The 19,959-nt window shown below is 39.3% G+C and overlaps 1 protein-coding gene across 1 annotated transcript in view; it reads left to right on the plus strand.

Annotated features, from left to right (window-relative positions):
• lmo7a (LIM domain 7a) overlaps positions 1 to 18,930 on the plus strand; it is a gene marked incomplete at its 5' end in the record, with an annotated part of 225,770 nt that extends 206,840 nt beyond the window's left edge. The window contains 27 exons of the mRNA XM_079464484.1: positions 601 to 841; positions 2,481 to 2,768; positions 2,965 to 3,231; positions 3,638 to 3,793; positions 4,815 to 5,567; positions 6,684 to 6,713; positions 7,509 to 7,632; positions 8,328 to 8,470; positions 8,669 to 9,305; positions 10,009 to 10,230; positions 10,361 to 10,475; positions 10,874 to 11,035; positions 12,212 to 12,309; positions 12,416 to 12,479; positions 12,810 to 12,860; positions 14,231 to 14,256; positions 14,557 to 14,664; positions 14,787 to 14,873; positions 15,133 to 15,350; positions 15,593 to 15,649; positions 15,775 to 15,827; positions 15,978 to 16,124; positions 16,411 to 16,597; positions 17,119 to 17,376; positions 17,536 to 17,644; positions 18,099 to 18,201; positions 18,287 to 18,930. Of these exons, the coding sequence (XP_079320610.1) occupies positions 601 to 841; positions 2,481 to 2,768; positions 2,965 to 3,231; positions 3,638 to 3,793; positions 4,815 to 5,567; positions 6,684 to 6,713; positions 7,509 to 7,632; positions 8,328 to 8,470; positions 8,669 to 9,305; positions 10,009 to 10,230; positions 10,361 to 10,475; positions 10,874 to 11,035; positions 12,212 to 12,309; positions 12,416 to 12,479; positions 12,810 to 12,860; positions 14,231 to 14,256; positions 14,557 to 14,664; positions 14,787 to 14,873; positions 15,133 to 15,350; positions 15,593 to 15,649; positions 15,775 to 15,827; positions 15,978 to 16,124; positions 16,411 to 16,597; positions 17,119 to 17,376; positions 17,536 to 17,644; positions 18,099 to 18,201; positions 18,287 to 18,309 (4,727 nt within the window). The 3' untranslated portion in view covers positions 18,310 to 18,930. The remainder of the gene's footprint in view (positions 1 to 600; positions 842 to 2,480; positions 2,769 to 2,964; positions 3,232 to 3,637; positions 3,794 to 4,814; positions 5,568 to 6,683; positions 6,714 to 7,508; positions 7,633 to 8,327; positions 8,471 to 8,668; positions 9,306 to 10,008; positions 10,231 to 10,360; positions 10,476 to 10,873; positions 11,036 to 12,211; positions 12,310 to 12,415; positions 12,480 to 12,809; positions 12,861 to 14,230; positions 14,257 to 14,556; positions 14,665 to 14,786; positions 14,874 to 15,132; positions 15,351 to 15,592; positions 15,650 to 15,774; positions 15,828 to 15,977; positions 16,125 to 16,410; positions 16,598 to 17,118; positions 17,377 to 17,535; positions 17,645 to 18,098; positions 18,202 to 18,286) is intronic.
• Between the last annotated feature and the right edge of the window lie 1,029 nt (positions 18,931 to 19,959).

Raw genomic sequence — 19,959 nt, forward strand, 5'->3', positions numbered from 1 at the left:
AACAAATGCTTGATGCCCTCTAGTGGTTCTTTAATGCTGCTCTTTAGCTTTACAAACAAACTAAGCATGCCTTTTTTTAACCTGCATCCAGTCATGATCTATTTTTATGTTAAGCAGATACGGTTTTGATGGAAAGTGCAAACTCTCATCCTCTCATACTCTTCCACATGGTTCTGTTTTATTGACATTAGCATCTTTCAGCTTCAGTCATAGTCCCAGGGGCTCAATTTCAGCTCCTGAGGAAGGTGCTGATGTAATTATTTGCTGATGTAATTAGTCTTCTGGACTTTCTCTTTGTCCACCCCAGTGAGACATTTTTGCTCATTCCCCACTGACCTGTCAATGAGTCATCCTCTGTTCACACTGCTGTGTTTACCACACAGAAATATGTGAGTGTGTGCGGTATGCTTGCATTGGACAGTAAAATTAATTTACTTCTTCACTCATTTATTTCCTAATGAATATCTTACAATGCAAATAGTTTCCATTGACCTCCATTGTATGGCCTCAAAACCATGCATGTTGTTGTTGACTAGCAATTCAAATTTTTAAGTGATTTGTGTGATAAACTTTTGTGATCTATGTGCTTTGTTTGTTCAGGTTGTGGAAGTGACCCTGAAGCAGATTTGAGCTTCACCATGTCCGAGTCTAAAGAATACCGGCGCTCTCTGGTTATAACCCCCAAGACCACCAGTCAGTTCAACCAATTCCTCCCCTCCAGGGACAAGCAGTCAGGCCATGTTCCAGCACCGCTGCGTAAGAAACGTGTCGAGAGAAATGACGACAACAGACAAAGCTGGGGTGCTCCTCTGTTCACAGATGAGGACGGCAATTTTGCTAGGTAATGCAAGTCTGTTAGAGCAAGTTTTGAATTGCACTGTAGAGATTCTGGTTGGTTGGTTTGTTGTTGGAAGGATCTCATCGGATGGTACATTGACCTGTTATGGTAAAAGATGACCATCTGATCAACAGCAATGTTTACACCTGGTATTTACATCCATCTTGGGTAATCTGATCGCTAGTGGATCGCTGCGGTTTGCATGCATTTTGTGTCTGTGCATGTTGACGTCAGGCAGTCTTGTGCATGTGCATTTCATTTTGATCAGTCAGTAATTTTCTTATATTATGTAACTGTTTTGGCACAATGTTGGATGGATAGGTGAGTAAGTGGCCATTTGACGTGATCAGGATACATCAGGAAGGAATTGTGCTTAAACCTTTGGTTGCTGTTTTGGTGTTCCTATTAAAAAAACATCTTGTTCCCTGTTTACACCCATTTTAGCACTATCCTCGTGTGATTGGATTGCCAAAATCAAACTTTAGTTAGTGTGTAATGTTGCTGTTAGAACATAAATAATATCTGCAAAATGAAAAATCTCAAATTCGCTTTTCAAGGACTACAGAGAACCGCTGGAATCGCTCTACAGCCCTTTAATTCCTGGGTACATGATGTCACTATTCTGAGTTTTTGAATAACCTCCGCTGATGGGAATACTCAAAAAAGGGGCGAGGCCTTCATTGGAGAAGAGGAACCTACAGTCAAATAACAGCTTCCATGACTTTAACATCGGCTGTGAAAACTGTTCTGTGTGATTCACTGATATTGTGTGTGTGTGAGCATACCTCTAAAATGAAACGTCCTGCTTGCAAATGTCCGCTGGTCAATCTGCTTGTCTTATTATCCAACTTATGTCCATTGTAAAAAGGCAAAACTAATGCTTGTGTTAATTGTGTTAAAAACTGGACTGACGCCAATCGGCCCAGTGTCATTTCCCTCGCCATAGTAGGAAAACAATTGTGATCGCTAACAAAGATTGACGTTTGCACATGCACTAGCCCACCTCCGTTACACTTCGATCGATCCGCACGTTGTTAACCGATGAAGTGAAGTTGATGCCATTGTTACTGTTTATTGCTAAAAGCCAAGCTTTATAAATACATCTGCACTGAGAGGGGGACCAACTTATCACAACAGCCTAAGAAGCGGAAACTCGTGGATATGGTATGGGACACACACTCTAAGAGGGGAACTAATCAGGACAGACTGTGTCAGCTCTACCAATCAGAGTGTTTTGGAAGGAATGACTTTAAAGAAACCATAAAAATCTGATCGTTTTGTGAGTAGAGGGACACCAGTGAACAATAGACTTGAAAAATGTGAAATATAAAGCGTTTTTGAAACTAGAAACATGAACATCCATTGTTAAACACCCAAAAAACATAATCAAAGCTTTGAAAACACTTTAATACCAGGTGTAAATATGGTAAATCTGATCCAGCCTCATTTTACATAAAATGAGTATTTTTCATTTTTTTTAAATGAGTAGTTTTTGCTATCCAAAAACAGTTTATGTCTTTTTAGTTCCTTATTTGATGGGTTATGAGTTATTATGGTTGTTTTTTGATGCCAGTTCTTACATTATGCTTCCACTATGTGTTGGCATTGTGCTCTTGTTACCAACTTTGGTGGTCCATCCCAGCCAAGCGAGAGCAGGTTCAGACCCCTCCTCTGTCTCCAACTTGAAATCCCAGTCCCCTCACCCGTCTCTGGCTTATGATTACGAGAGCACTGATTCGGATGTGGATCGACCAGATCCCGACGTGGTTCTAGATGACCTGGCTAGCCGTAGATTTAACAGCCCCACCCCTGTTGCACCAACCAACTTTGCCATACCCATAAACCCGCTGGGGGCAGCTGCTATCCCACGTACCAACAGGCCACGCGTCATTGTCACTAATGCGCCCCAACAGAAGTTGACCCGACTCAGGTCAGAAACCATTGACGCTTTAGTTTGGCATTTTGTGAGTGTTAATGTAAGGTCATGCAGTAATCTCAGATTGGTTTGGTTTTGCTGTCATGATCTTAATGATTTTCTGTGTGACTTTAACCATGGATGGTTTGATGTGCTTTGATCATTGGACGTATCGTATCATTTATAACAAAAATGGATGTCTTTTGAGCAGCACTCAGTCACAGACTTACACAAGGCCTGGATCTGCGGGACTCATTTACGATGACTCTGAGGAGGACGATGACGAGTTTGGTTATGCCGACCCTGTTCAGGATGACCTTTATGCCCGAAAAGTAGGCCTGATGCCTCAACCCTCTGCCAATGTATCTTTTGATACATTTTTGCCCAAGTTCTGGACACCAGAGGAGGATGCACACATTAAGAAGATAAAACTGGGTTCCCAGCGCCGGCCTTGGTATAGAAAGATCCAAGGATTCAGGTCTGTTCGGTACTACCGGCATAAAAAAAGACATGCATGATAGATAAATAAGCAGTAGAGGTGGGAATCATAAAGAAAAGTAAAAAATTGGTCAGTGGTCAGATTATGAGCAGATTTCTTAATTAGAATAGATTGCATCATTTTTTTTAAAGTACAGGTTACCCCATTGTATTACTGTTTATGTCATTTATCCTATTATGGTATTTTTTTCCACTTAAGTAGAAAAACTAGGTTATCGATTCCCAACCCTATCGACCAATCCATGAGTTATTTAGTCGATAGAAATTATTTCTTGCTTCTGAACTTTATTTCTAATGCTCTTCTGTTATCTCTATCTCTTTGCTCTGGTGGTGGTTGCTAACTTTTCTTCATATTTCTCTGTGATCTTTCACCTCACATTTTCCAGCCGCCAGAAATCCGGCTCTTCCTCAGACGACTCAGATGGTGACGTCAATCCCTGGCACTCTCTTCCTTCTTTCTCTCGCACTCAGTCTGAGCCCCCTCCTTCTCACTCCCATTCACCTGAAGTCCACACCCACTCCAGTCTCACCACCACTGCCAGGTCCTTATCACAGCCTCACATGGAGTAGGACTGGACATCTGCTCAGTCCCTCTCCCCTGATCAGCTTCTCCTTGTGTTATAATAAAAGCATCAACTGGTGCTCACTAACATGTAGTAGTTTCTGTTTAAAATCATCATTATGAATCTTGATGATCTCGCAACAAATGTGCTCCTTGAATTGAATATAAATTAAATTGTATCACTCAATGGATAGCGGATTCAAAAATGATCCTTGTCATTATTACCTCACCCTCATAAAACATGTGTGCTGTTATGTAAAATACAAAATAGGAATTTTGAAGAATTTTCCCATAAAATCCATACAGTTCATAGTGATCATGATTTATGGTTTCTGAAGCCCCACAATTTTGGACGGTACAAAATTTAAGTCATCATTCACTTATAATGTTCAACAATAATCTGTTTATCCGAGAATAGAGATATGACTGAATCAGTGAGTCAATGGAGGTATGGATCAATGACCAAATGAATTAATCGTTTTTATTCATTTTTGTTCAACCAAACAGGAAAATGAGTTTATAATTTACTTACCCTCATGTCATCCCAAACCAGTATGACTGTCTTTTGCAGAACACAGAAGAAGATATTTTGAAAAGTAACAGCATTGGTTCCCTTTGACTTTCTTTGTGTGAACACAAAAACATATCTTATGTCATCTTTTGTGTTCCACAGAAGAAAGCCATGCAGGTTTTGAGGTTTCGATCAACATGAGGGCGAATAAATAAATAAAAAGTTAATCTCACTAACTCATTAATCTGGTCACAAGTATTTTTTAATCACCTATAGACTTACTGTATCTATATATTTTGTATATTTCCAAACATACCTAGGATTTTGGAAACGTTGTATGAACACTAAGTTAATCAATTCTACATAATAATAATGTTACTTATATTCTCTTTTTACCTTGCTCATAAATCCCGTTCGCTTGCATTCATCTCATTTCTCTTGCATGTTTTCAAAGCTTTCTTTACACCTTTCTCCTTTCATTCACCCGCAGTTCTCAAACACAACCCCTCATGGTTGCTTATCAGAGTGTTGGGCTACCTAGAATAGAGGCCCCTGATTTCTGGCCCAGGCCGGATCCCACCTCTGGTCCCAGACTCCTAAAATGTGAAAAGCATCCCCTTCTTGGGCGTGAACACCCCAATGACCCATACAACGTTTCTGCAGAGATCCTGCCTGACTTGGAAAATGACGATATGTTTACACGTCGTACCAAAACTTTTCAATCCAGCGATGACCTGGCCAAATTGAAGTATGGTCATTTCCTGGTCCCCCGTCGCAGATCCGCGACTGACGTTACTGTGGTAACACCCCGCCGTGAGGGAGAACCTGTTTACCCTGACATAGAAAAAGACGATGTGGTTTTTCGAAGGGTTCAACAGCAAATACATCAACGGCCTCGTTCTGGGGCCCCTGACAACTACCACCCTGTGCCCATTCCAGAGCCATGGACTTTACCACCTAAACTACAGGCCAAGCTGATGTGCGCCCCATATGAACCCACACAAAGACAACCCAAGCCAGAGACTAAACCGGAAGCACACTTGAAAACAGATGACATGCTCCTTAGGAAGTTAAAAGCTTTAAATACACAAGGAATTGCAAATCCTGGTGTGAGTCAGAATGTAGCAGTTACTCAACAGGGTCCCAGTTTCCCTTCATCCTGCAGTGAGGAAGACCTACAGAAATGGCAAGCCATCAGAGAGGCCAGTCGTGTGAGATACAGGAAGAGGCTGATGGTGGAGAGGTTAGGTTTCTGAGCCTGCAGAAATGCTTGTGTTTGCTTGTCATGATCGCAGCTGCTGTGTACTTTTCTCATTCCAATGTTAAATGTGATCTGGAAGTGAAAACGTTTGTTTGGGTCTGATTGTGGGCCTTTCATTGCATGAGATGTGCCACTTGATAAATTGTTGTGGATATGTGGTTTCTTTTGTGTGTGTGTTTGTTTTTTTCAAGATTTCACACAATAATGCCTTAATATCAATATTTTCTTATGTATTCAGATTTTGCACTTTATTTTATTTTAATTTTTTTATTGTTTGAATATTTAGCATTTTAATAAGAATGCATAAGACTTGCTTTTTACAGGAACACTGAAGACTCTGACCTTTCAATTAGCTGACATTAGTTTTTGTTTAGCGTGCATATTGCATTTGTTTGTCTTAAATAAAAAAATGACTAAAACCATGGTGATGAATGCAGCTAAGAAACTGATACGTCAAAAACAAATTCTTGTCCATTGGCTTGTCTCGCACTTAAATGAAAGTGTTCTAAGAGACTTTATAAGGTGTGAGTCGATACAGCTAAGCTGTGGAGGAATGTTAAAACCTGAGCAGTGTCTATAAATAATCCAGTCAGACATATTCACTCGTTACGAGGTAGCTCACAATCCACTTCAGCTCCACATTCCCCACACCCTTGTGATCCTATGAAAGCTGGAACTTACACTTACATGTCCATGGAAACATCCAAACACACCTACTGTAGCACTTGAATCCCAAGCAAAACATTTCTTTTGATGAGAGTCCATGTAATTCTATGGCATTAAAATCATTGGTGGGAATTTCCAGTGTTTGTCATACTGAAGAATGTCACTGCTTACAGCTAATATTATGGTTTTAAGTGCCCGACAGTTGAGTGCACGGTGTATGTACAAAAACAGTAAAAATGTGTTAAGGTCAAGTCATGTTAAGAAGCATGGTGAAAGTGTACTGAACAAAAATAACCAAGAATAACCAAAAATAAATCATGCACTGCAGTGCCTAAGCTCTTGATAGTTGACATGTGTGTTAGTTTGTTGGTCAATCAACAAAACTTCATAACTTTATTTTTTTATTTATTTATTCTTGTTTTGGTTCCTCAGACTGCTCCAGGAAACCTCTAGTAGTGATGGGTGAGTTGTAGACAAGTATGGCACATTTTTGCTCAGTTATGAGGTCACGGCTGCTGCCTTTTGTTTTGTTCGGCTCTTCGCTACATTAACCTCTGAGACTCACAATGCTTTGGTCCCCATGGGCTGCTGGCCAAACCTTGCACTGCAAAACTGTGGAAACCACAGATAACATACACTTTTGGCTTATTTAATCTAAATCTGTGTAAATATGTTGTTTTCTGGGTTCGGAGTGTGAGAAGCACTGGTATTTTGTGTATTACAGTGGAAAAGACCTTAGTCAAGGTAGATGTCTTATAAACCCATTGCTTGATACAAATGACATTCAATTGATAATAGTGTTTAAGGTTCTTTGTAACATCTAATTTTCCACAATCCATGTTTTCAAAGTATTTTGTTACAAGGAATATTTTTGCAAAGATAAATTTCCAATGTTGTGTCAGCTAAACAAAAAGGTAAACAAACAGTACAACCTATTTAACTTGTATTTCTATTCCTTATTTACTAATTTCTTATTTAATAAATGGCATCTAGATTGTCTAAGGTCCAATGTGCTCTCACAAGTCAAGTTACTTGAGTGGAAGTGAATGGAATTATAAAAACTATTTTTAGTTTTACTAACCCTCCAATATTTTGTCTTAATTGTATAATTTTACTTGCTTCAGCTTTAACACTTTGGAAACAAAGCTACCAAAAAGCTGAAGGGCTGCAGTCTTCTCCCTTAAATGTGTCTGAAGTTTGTCCTGGGATTATTAAGTGTTCATCTGACAATAACTTTTTGAACAACAATCTTTTTAGAAGCCAGTCAGTGAGTGACATCACAGAGCAGATGAACCTGAGCAACGTGAGCAGGGAGTTGCGCTTTGAAGAGCTGAGAAAGATGCGTGAACAGATGAAAGAGAGCGAGGAGAAGTGGCAGGACGTGAGTATCAAAATACATGGTTTTGTAATTGATGATGTTTGTGGTGTGGATGTTTTCATATGAGACACACGAGATAAGGCAAAGTCCTTTTACACCACAGATTTGTACTAAAATTACCTTGAAGGTTTGAATCATTTATGCAATTAGCAGATGATAATACAATAATAAAACTTTGTAGTCATAGGAAATTACATTTAATTTAATAGTAATTTAACTTTTTGAATGGCTTTGGGTTTGCATATTTTTGTCACAAGAATTAACCTGAGTAACTTAGTCAAAACAATAGATACAGTAATGTCTGATTGAACACATAACACATAAACAACAATATACTTTTATGTCTTTATTAAACACACAGTGTAAACATTCACATTGTAGCGCAGATTTAAATCTGCTTTGGCACAAATAACATCACCATATCAAAATGAATATCAAGGATATTTGGATGTGGATGGACCGAGCTTCGGTACAGTATTTAGGTCACATACGGGCACCCGATCCACAAGGGGAAAAGAGTCGGTGGAGCCAACCATACAAAATAGGACACCAGTAAAATCTAGTCCTCCCTCACTCCTCAATCTGTTCTTCGGTCTCTCCACCCTTCCCCTGCGTTGTCCCTCCTACCGTCATAGCTTCTGAATAAGCACCTGTGCTCCAGTTATGGAGGCTGATTGTCTTTCTGCTCACCCCTGCAGGATCTCACGAGGTGGAAGACCAAACGCAGGAGTGTGAATTCTGATATTGTGAAGAAAAAAGAGGAGAGAGACCAGATTGACCAGATCACTACAACCAGCATATTCAGGAGATCAAAGACCTTTAGTGAAATGCAGGATGAGAGGTGATCATACATTCCCTCACCCCAAGTGTAACTTTATTTTTCTGTAGATGACATTTCCTAGAATGAAAAGTGCAAAACTCTGTTGCATTGTGTGCTGTTAGAATAGAGAGCGCGGTCTGTGCTACTTTTTCTATTCAGTGTGAAAGTGTAATCTAATCGCAGTTCTCTTCCTGCCTCTCTCACTTCCATCCCTTTCAGAGAGAGCCGAGGTCAAAGCAACTGGAACAGCATTAATTTCAGCAGCGAGGATGTCTTTGAAGAACCCCTACCAAGAAGGAGAACACTGCAGCAACGCAGCTACACCATTGACACCCCTTACGTCCCTACAGACAAAGCTTCAGCGCCCTCTGATCCATCTCTGATGGAAGAGGAACCAGTTGCGGGCACCCTGGCATCAGACCAGACCGATTTACCTACCAAGCGTGATAACTCCAGCACACGTAACACGAAGAACAGTGTTCAGGAAAGCCAAACAACTACCCGAAGCCTTCTTGATGATCCTGCACCAGTTATCTCCGGCAGCAGCACCAGCCTGCTTAAGCCCACCAGCCCGATCAAACCCACCACCGAAAGTAAACGCAGCACCTTTCTCAACAGCTCTCAACAGTCGAAGTCAATTAACAGCACTAAGCCGGTTGAGAACAACAGCAGCTCCATTAGCTTTGTGAATAAGACCAGTTCAATGGAGACAAAGCAGCCTGGGAGCGATCAGGTTTCTGCCTTCCTCCCCAGGAGCTACCAGATATCAGATGGCTCCAGACTCACCTCTGTAGTCACGCCCAGACCGTTCGGAACACAAGCCAACCGTGTCTCCTCTCTTCCAAGAACATTTACGGTAGGTGGGACCGTTTGCTATCAGTCGTGTTCAAATGCCATTTTTTCATGTATTTTTTCAGTATTATTGGTTTAAATCAATATGTATGTAAAATATTTTACAAATGTTTCATTTATCCCAATTACAAGCACCATTCCACTCTTTTAAATCAACTCAAAAGGGTGCTTTTTGGTAAAAAATATTGATATAGTTGGAGAAAAGTAATTTATAATTATAATAAAATTATAAAATATCATATAAATATAATTAATTATAATTTTATAAATATAAGGGAAAAATAAACCGTAAATATGCCCTATGGTGTGACAGCTAAAATTTAGAAAACAAACTGTTAATAATAAATTATTTTATATTATTAATATTTGTACTGTAAAATAGCATTTATTTTCATTGTTAGTTTTTTCTACATGTTTGCTCTGTCACACCATAGGACACATGTATGGTTAATTTTTCAACTACTCATAAATGTCTAGGGTTAAAAAAAGAAAAATATTGAAACCCTATAACAATAGCTACCAATAACAAATCATCACCCTCTTTCTATGACTTTTTTTGCCAGATTGTCTCCCAAAATAAGTATACGTACCGTAATACAGATAAAGAGAGCAGTTTGCATCTTCTTGTGCTTTGCAACAGTGCAGCATGTCTCAAATTGTCGTTAGCAAATGTGAAGAATTAACATTCGTAATTAATTTTTTTCCAGGTGGACGACTCTAATAAGCGCATGAATGGGGGGAAAGACAGTCTCAAGAAACCTGCAGTTCCCAGCCGATACGCTCAGTTTGCTACAGAGGAGGAAAATCTCTCCCAGGGCAGCTCTGTGCAAAGCAGTAATGAAGAGGAGGAAGAGGAGAGATCAGCTGCTCAGACGCCCTCTCCTGTCCCTCCAGTCAACAGAGTAACTCCTCTCAGCCCTCCCAATGAGGTAAAGCAGGTGACGACTCTCCCAAGCAATAAATGCAACTTTTAACTTCTGAAAGACCTCCACTGCGCCCACCATTCATATTCACTCTGAAGAATTTGTCATGTGTAAAAAACTTGTTGATGTCTTGCAGGGGGACTTCAGTGATATGAGGATCAGTCTGAACCAGAAACCCAACAGCAGCCAGGACTTCGGCTTCCACACCAACTGGGACTCCACAGGGGTCCGTGTGCAATCTGTTGTTCCAGGTAAAAAACGGATTTAAAATCTTGGAACTTTCTGTTTCTGAAACGTGACCTCTAGATGTGTCTCGGAGGATGCTGAGAATATATATCAGCGTGTGCTGTGAGTGACGTTTGAATTATAGCCTTTACGTGCAGCTTCAGCGAGAGACCACTGACAAAACGCATACAGCATATGCTGCTGTAAATAGGACAGAAGTTTTCTAGGTTAAATGAATCTGAGCCTCTATTTATAAATAACTCTTAACCCTTACTAAGTCTAAATCACTGTGAGAACATAATTCCTGCATTCAAGTTACCATTCCTGCATTCCCGTTGGCGCAATTGTCTTTATTTCTAGTACAGATCATCTTGACGAAAACATTTGTGATACTTTTCTTCTGTCTTTGCTTTTGTATGTGAAGGCACTCCGGCAGAGCACTGTCAGGTGAAGGTTGGAGATGAGGTACTTACAGTGAATGGGCACAGGGTGGCAGACATGAGCTATTATGAGTGGAAGAACAGTATGGATGAGGCTCTGAAACAGGGTACTCTGCTCATGGATGTCCGCAGACAAGGCAGGAATAGTAAGTCCCATTATCAGTGTATTGTCTCTTTTTCTATAGCAGACATTACTGTAACTTACATCCCACAGTACTTGAGAACATTGAAAACATAACAAAATACATTAACCAAATTTGAACCAAGCAAAAAAACTAAAAAAAGAGCACCTTTCACATTCTATTTATATTTTCCAAATAATATAAGCAACATTGGGGAGCATTGATTACTTTTTAAAGCAAAAGTGGTCAGAAATATTTTGTGTCTGGTTACAAAAATAAACAGACATAAGTTTGTATTTTTTGGGGGATCTACGTATTGACAGAAATTAAATGTAATATACATAATTATGTCTTCAGAGGTGTTAAAGACCTTTCACAATAAGGCATTATGTTTTTATTACCTTAGAATTAGAATTTCCATACATACACCGTGGATTCCCTTTCATGGAGTCCGTCCTGTTGCTTCTGCAGTAGCCCAAAATGGACAAACTCCTCTAAAGAGCTCGTTTCGTAAATATGTTATCTCTTTCAGCAAAGAAGCAAAAACATGATGACATCTTCTTAGTTCTGTTTCAGCCACCATAGTGCTTTGACAGGTAGCGGTGGAGTGAGCTATTGGTTGCGATTCGCAACCTCACACCGCTAGATGTCACTAAATTTCATACACTGACTCACATTTCATTTGAAAGGCCCTTTAAAGCAGTCCTGTAGTTAAAAACAGTTAAAATTATTAAACAGTCTTATTATAATTTATATCTTAATATCTAATGTGCTCATAGTGTTTGACTTCTGTCTGTCAGTGATTCTGGCTGCTGAATTTCTTAAACACACTTTTTAATTTCCATGTTAACATCTGTATTTTCCTCGCTTTTTAGCCACATCTTTACTTTTCTATATGGTTCTCTATAGAATAGCGATGCCATATTTTCACTGGTTTTATACAGGCCTATAATGTGTTGGTAGACTTGGTTTGTGGATCTCATTCTGCTGACTGCATGGCAGGGGAAGGTGGTCTGTCTGTCATCCCCACTGATAATTAGAAGTATTTTGTTGTGATTAGTAATCAGTATTTCGTTGCTAATTGTGTTTTTTAAACAAATGATTTTGTTGATGTGGCACAATCAGACTGGGGCAGAGACCAGCCTTCCCTTCCATTTAAAAGCCATAAGACCGTCAATCTGACCAGTCTGGATCCTTTAGGTTCTTCTGAGAAACATCTCAATGCCAACTTGGATTTCACATCCCACCAAACAGACACCATTGTGAAAACTGTGAACGTCAGCTCTCAGTCTGCCAATGTAAGCAAAAAATAATAATTCATTTGATTATGATGCTTATACTTTATAAGTTGTTTTTATTATATTTTGATATATTTTAATGGTTCTGTCTGTGTGCTTTTTTTAGAATTATGGTTCGAATGGGATGAATGGAGGTTTCCGTGAGGAGTCTGAAGCGGTGAATAATAAAGGTGAATAGTTCTTACCTGTACCTGTGTTGTGTCGAGTCAGGTTTGATATGCTTGTTTTATGAAACGCATGTTGTGCAGAAAATTTGTGAAAAGCATTTGTGAATTTTCTTAAGAGATTGAAAATGTTTAATAGCTTGACAAGAGTGTCTGTTTTTGATTAACTTTCAACAAGAGTCAAAGTCAAAAGAAAGATAAGATATGTATTCCCAAAATGCCTTAGCCTACATTTCTACAAGAAAGCATTGAGATAAGGCTAAATTGCTAAATCTTGTTCCCCACTGCTGAGCCTTTTTAAAAATTCAACTTTTAACTTTTTTATCTCCCATGTAGAATCCATTTCTTTGAAAAACTTAAAAAGGAGATCAGAGTTTTTTGAACAAGGTAACAGAACAGCATCAGTTGTGTACTGGTGCTTTCAGGTTTTGTGTTTCTGGGGCTGGGTACCGCTAGATCTTCTTCATCTCCTCATTCTCCTCCTCTCTCCCAGGAGCCCCTCATAACCTCTATGCTCTTCCCTCAGGCTCGACAGGGCTGTCAGTCAGTTCTCTGGTCTACCTCTGTGGTAAAGGGAGGTTGAGTTTGCAGTGTCCACTTTCATCTCAAGCTCTGACATGCTGTCAACAGTTGCCATGAGTAACACTAACATTTTGACACTGAAAGACATTCAGTGATCCAACTCAACTCAACAACAATTGTATCTCGAGCTCCGCATTCTGCAGTCTTTTCGGTGGTCGATTATCATTTGCATAAAGTTAAGCTCTGCTCATTGATATAGCCGGCTCAGTAGTTGCTGTTGCATCCGAGCTCCAGCTCTCCAATAAAATAGTAAATAGTAAACTCTGCTAAAATCCACAGATCACTGCTTGAAAGTCTGATATTTAAGGCACACAAAATATTAAACATTTCAGAAGTTTCTAAGTCGTCATATGTTGAATTCTGCAGGATTTCCAGGTAACATGTATGTCATGTTTTCCTAACCGTCTACCTGGAAAAAAGTCGTATTGTGATTGATTACTTTACATGTCAGCCAGAAGCCCTCTTGGGCGATCGATCCTAGACCACTGGAAGCTAAAGTCTGAAGGTCTGATTATGCAAGATTTCTATTAATCAGACTTCTTTAATAGTGATGCTCCGAGGCCTCTGTAAGACAGCATGTCAGGAACAATACCAACATACAAAGCACTCAAAGACAAACATATGGAACTACATCTACAACTACAACTAGGCATATGAATTTCATATCTTGCTGATTTTATATCTTGTCCACACAGAGTTATTATATAAATTAAAGCTAAATTACCGATTCAGAGCATCTACAGCTTCAGATAAGCCAAGAAAATTGATCATGGTGTTGTGTGGTGTGTTGGTATTATGTTCTGAATGTGACTACTGCATGGGCTGGGCTGGGCATGGATGTGGTTTGGTTTTACTAATATCGAGTGCTTCTGCATGTGGCATCATATTGCATTTTGGGACTGGTGAAAGATGTTTATCTATGGGATGTGTTATCGCATTATTTGGTTTGTTTGTGTATCAAGGTCTTTGCATGTGTTTGTTTATCCAAGTCATTGCACGAGTGTACGATTCATAATTTATTTATAAAAATTTTGGAATGTGAGAGTTATTTGATCAGATTTCATATTTTCTGGATGAAATGCTGTTCATACAGTTAGGCCAAGATTATGCAAACATTTTCATTTGAGTTTCAAATGCATCTAATGAAAAACGTCACATTTTCCATTATTTTACAGGTGGTTCTGAAACAGCAATATCAAATGTAAGTTGAGCTTCTCCTAACAAAGTAACAGTTCATGGGTTTTTGTATTGGATAAAGATATAAAATGAAGCAGACAATTATTTCACAAAAGTTAATTTCAGAAAGGTTTACCCCATGTCCCAAGGGGAGGATTTTTGTGTCTCAGTCATTTTACTATGTAAGCTTTTCAATTACCCGCTTATTTAGTTCCAAAAATGTCGCTGTACCATTGTTACATGTGAAAGCATGTGTTTTCTCTTAAAAGTTCTGAAATATTATGTGTGCTACTATAATGGTTGAATTAATTCTCCCTGTCTGTAGCTTGCGATGCCTTCCATCACTACGTCCTCCACACGCTGGTCCTGGGACCCAGAGGATGAGCGCAGACGACAGGAGAAGTGGCAGAAAGAACAGGAGCGCTTGCTGCAGGTCAATATTGTACATACTCAGGAATTTCACTAGACATCTAAAGCGATTACATTAATATTACATTTCTATATTTTAATTGTGTAAAAGAAACATGCAGAAAGTAGCAATTTGTTACCTTGCAGGAAAAATACAAAAAAGACCAAGAAAAGCTTGAGGAGGAGTGGCAAAAGGCCCAGAAAGACTTTGTGTCAAGCTCCAAAAACGAGAAGGTTTGCAGAATATTACTTTTGTTGTATGTTAGGTAGGGTTGAGCACAATATATGGAATATATCAAGATAATTGTGCAGAAGATATAAAACTAAAGAACATAGTGAATATCGATTATGTTGAAAATTAAGGGTAACACAACACATAACGTGTGATTATTAAAATTGTGACAGGTGTGGAAAGACAAACTAGACTGTAATATAGAGATTGTTTGATAACACACACTAACAAAATCTTTTAAAAATCCATTTTGTTGTGTAGTATGAAACTGAAGTGCAAGAGGCCTCCAGACTGGCCCAGGAGGAAGAGAGGAAGAGAAGAGAGCAGGAGAGGCAGCGTTTAGAGGAAGACAGAAGGAAAAGAGAAGAACAACAGCGCCTTGAGGAAGAGAGAAAGAAGAGAGAAGAGGAAGTGCGCCTCCGTCAGGAAGCAGAGAGGAAAAGAAGAGAGGAGGAGAGGAGGCAGCAGGAGGAGCAAGAGTGAGATTCATCTTTGAAAACATTATTGTCATTTTTAACCCTCTTGCTTTGCCTCATCTGTGTGGTGACCTCATTTATAAAACTGCATGATATGGCATTGAATAGCATGCTTTATGTAACCCAAACTGACAAACTTTGACCCTGCATTTTATTTTTGTGCTTTAATAACCACGCTAATTGTTTTCATTAATGTCATTCTTTCGTGCATGATCATCTGCTTACCTGTGCTGCTTTGGCCACAGTAAGGTGGACACCTTTGGCTATACCAATGCTTACCGTGAATTATCCTACTCGCACAGGTAAATAGAACTCCTCCGTTTGCACTGCCATGTATTTTAAACAAAGCTATAGGGCAACAAAAAGAAAGCCTTGACAAGATCTTTTATCTGTGTATCTGACTTTGTTTATTTGTTTTGTTTTGCAGGTCTTTGTCCAAATCTACACCAGAGCTTGATGATGCAAAACCAGATATTAAAGGTTAGTCATGGTATATCTTTCGTATCCAAAGCTTCAAGTTTCTATTGTTTGTTTGAGCGTTATGAACCGCTGAGGAACGACTATGTAAGCGATCCTGTAAGTTTCCTCAAGTGCATGTCTCAGTGCTGTAGAGTCTGGGACTCTGTGCAGGTGTGTACAGCAGGCACAGGGGTCTGGCAGGATGGCTGCTGGAGGAGGAATTGAGACGTAAGAAAAACCGTCAGTTCACAGCAAGTGAGCTAGAGCTCGAGAGAAGGAACGTCGTAAATGCCATGAAATACAGAAACCCAGAGAGAGGTGGGCGCGGTTTGGAACCACGGCAATCAATGAGCCTAACCAATCAACTCGACTCGACTTGATTTACAGAAATTTGTCATGTCAGCAAAATCAGATGAAATCGAGTCTGTGTCCTGTCCCTGTGATCAGACGAATAACACATATAAATCTAATATACTTTTTATTTCAGATTTTCAGAAATCAGTTGCTTTTTAAGTGAAATTATGGGATGTTTGTACATCAACCCCAATTTATTATTTCTACCTTTTTATGAATAACTCACTGTTATCGTCATTGGTTCTAAAAGCTGGCAGTCTCAGCGAGGTCGGGAAGGACTATAAGAAAGAGCCCCAGTCATATGCTGAGGTGGAAAGGCAACAGATCATACAGGAGATGAAGAAGAAGACTCCCCTGAACACAGACAACAGCTGGATTCGCCAACAGGGCCTTGCTAGCAACACCGCTAAACAACCCGTTAATCTGCCAATGAGGAGGTCAGTGTGCCAACAATTCATTATTGGAACACAGCAATATGTAAACGATGGCAGATAAGGGGATTTATATCCATTTTGTTGTGCCTTTAAGTTTAAGGGACAGTTCCCCAAATATTAAAATTCTGATATAATGTATTCATCCTCTTGTCATTTCAAACCTGTTTGAAGATATTTTGAATAGTGTTGGTAACTGAACAATGGCGCTACCCATTTATTTGCATTAGTGTACCTGTCTGTACTGTTGTTGCTGTTTCTGTCTACTGGATGCTCCTGTCACCAAAACAAATTCCTTGTATGTGCAAACATACTTTGCAATAAAGCTCTTTCTGATTCTGTACTGCCATTGCCTAGTTACCAACATTCTACAGAACAAAATAGCTTCTTTTGTGTTCTGCAGAAGAAAGAAACTCATGCAGGTTTGAAATGACAAGAGGGTCAGAAGAGGGAAAATGACAGAATATTAATTTTTGGGTGAACTATCCTTTCAAGCACTAACACTAAAAACCCCACTTTGTTTGCAGGGGCGAGTCTCTTGATAATCTCGATGTGCCTCGTTCTTCCTGGAGATCATCGTGGGCACCTGGCAGCACTTCGTCCATACCAGACTACAGCCGACCTTACTCAGCTCTCTCTAGTTCTTCATCAAACCAAAGTGGACGCCCGGGATCTGCTTTTCAGACATCTCAGTCCATGGGCTCCTTGAGACAATCCTGGTCTCCAGCTACACCCCCTTCAGCTACTTCACCAGATCCAGAGTCTAAAGCTCCACCACAAAATAAGTAATCCTCACTCATTTGTTTTTTTAAACAAACTACATTCTTCCATATCGTAGCCATGTGTCTCCCATATTTGTGTAGTCTACAAGATTTTATGTCTGCATGGGCCACGGGGGGCCGTGTTGCTTCATGGGCCCTGAGATCATGTTTTCTGTAATCCAGGTCAGTGAGCGGTAGAAAAATCTGTTCGTTCTGTAATACACCACTGGGCAAGGGAGCAGCCATGATCATCGAGTCCCTGGGGCTCTGTTATCATTTGACTTGTTTTAAGGTGAGAATTCAGAGATCTGCAGAGTTCAGGTCCTGTTTGGCTTCTTCTGTGACTAACTCAAACTTTCCTGCCTGCTATTGAATTAATTAAAATCACTGCACTTATAGAGAATATGTCTAACTATGACTTCAGAGAACAAACCATGGATAGCAAACTTGAATTAGTTCCACTGTCTCTATCTTCAAAGCAGTATGGGGCCCATTTAGAGCTCATCTGTTTCTTGCACAGCCCTCTCATCCTCCAAATGTCAATCATTTCAGCCAATCCTCTCACTTACACTGCATTGTCCTCCAGCTAATCTTTTCTTTGGGTTTTTGGGTTCTTTTGGCTGTTGGCTATTGCTTCAATTTCCTTCTCTCGCTACAAGTTGCGCTCTCTCTCTTTTTGTGAAGGTGAGTGCATCCATTTCTCAGACGCTTCTGTTTTTATGCAATGTCTTTATTTTTTATTCTAGTGCATTGGCTGCAAGTCTGAATTGGGGGGCTCAGAAGCCGGAGCCGAGGTCAGAATACGAAACCAACAACTCTATTGTAACACCTGCTACATGCGACTCAAAAGTAGGTCAAACATCTCTGCATTATATACTGTTCTGTTATATAGTTCATCAGCTGTCACTGATTTTTAATGATTTTTCTTCTCTAGCTGGGCAGCCCACTGCCATGTGACCACACTCTATTGCATCAGATTGAGGAGGAACCAATCACAGATCAGGAACTGTGAATACAAGAACTCGGAGGATTCTTCCTTCCTTTTGTACTGAGTGAATGCAATTCCTAAGCTTAAGTTTATGCAAAAGTATTAGCAATGGTTTGAACAACTGGAATGTGCATGAACCTGAAAATTACCCTCAAACTACAGTATGCATATATAAAGATCATTCATACACTGTCTTTTTCAATTCTTATAGATTTGCCTTATCTGATATCTGTTTGGTCCTATAAATGTTTATAGTGAAATAATAGAAGTACACTATTTAACTGTCATTGTTTATGTAGATTTCCCCTGCAGTCTTGGCTATGTAAGGGTTTGCAAAGTTAAATATTCTGTAATTTCACTTCATTTCACTTATCATTTATTTGTGTGTCTTTTGTGTTCTGATGGGGGAAAGGTGATTATGGAGAAAGCATTAAGAATTAATGTAAAAGTGGCATGGTTAGTAGACAGCACTTATGAGTTATATTCTTTCATGGGAAGCATCTATTCTGTGTGTCTGAGCAAGTCCCTTAGAGGGAAAAGCAAAATATTCAGCAATAACTGTAAATAAATAAAAGCCTGAACATAATGTCTTTCTTGTTGTGATAATCCTTCTTATTTTATTCCCTAATTTACAAAAATAATGATGTCACCACTGCTCATCCTTTTTACTGTTAATGGCTAAATTTCTGAGAAATTAGACTTTCATCCAGTGCTTTTATTTTACAGTTTGTGCTTAAGTAATGGTGTTAAATCTGCTCCCTTCTGACATCTGTTGGGATTCTCATGTGGTTGTCAGAGTAAATTGGATTTACCAGTGGGCATTATGATTATAGTATTGCTCAGATTGAAATTGCTATAGATAGACCTATCTGAGCTATTGAAAGAGAAAAATCCTGCAATTCGTGAAACTGGAGCACAATTTACATTTAATGGAGAACATCGGCTGTTGATAATCACATTTCAATGCAGGACTGCAACGTGTGGAATCGCAAAGCTATAAAGAAACCGGTCAATCCTTAGAACTGTTGAGACCTATCACATTCATTTCTGTCAAGCATTTCATTCGTCTCTTTCTTTTCCCAGTATATGATCACTGGGTTACGATGATCACTTTGACACGTCATCACGTAACATGTATAACCTGACGCAGAGATTATGTTCCCGCGACCAAAGACTATGCATTTTTCATTTAGAGTTTTGGAAGGTTTATTATTTTTATACGTTTTGTCAATATGTATATAGATAATAGATCATATTTACAAAATAACACAACATTTGTCACTTTTGAAAAACCTAAATAAAATCAACGGAAGAAAAATCTTACATGAGGCTATAAACAAACTACACTTTGGTCGCTCAATATCAATGTCACGACCACCAATAATTATCCACCAATTATCATAATTTTGGGAGTGATAGTGTGTCATTCAGAAGTATATTTTAATTGAAGTGTGGTCAACACGGGGCGCTGTTGGTCTAAATGGAATGTTAATTGAACAGTTGCACACACATAGAGATGCTTCAGAAATTGTCTGCGATAATATTCTTTAGGCATCTTTAGTTTGGTGGGTGCAGGAATAGAACAGATGTACTCCACCCCCAACCTCTTCCACCTGTTG

The sequence above is a fragment of the Barbatula barbatula genome, assembly GCF_947034865.1.
Source record: "Barbatula barbatula genome assembly, chromosome: 9".
In the NCBI taxonomy this organism is placed as follows: Eukaryota; Metazoa; Chordata; class Actinopteri; order Cypriniformes; family Nemacheilidae; genus Barbatula; species Barbatula barbatula.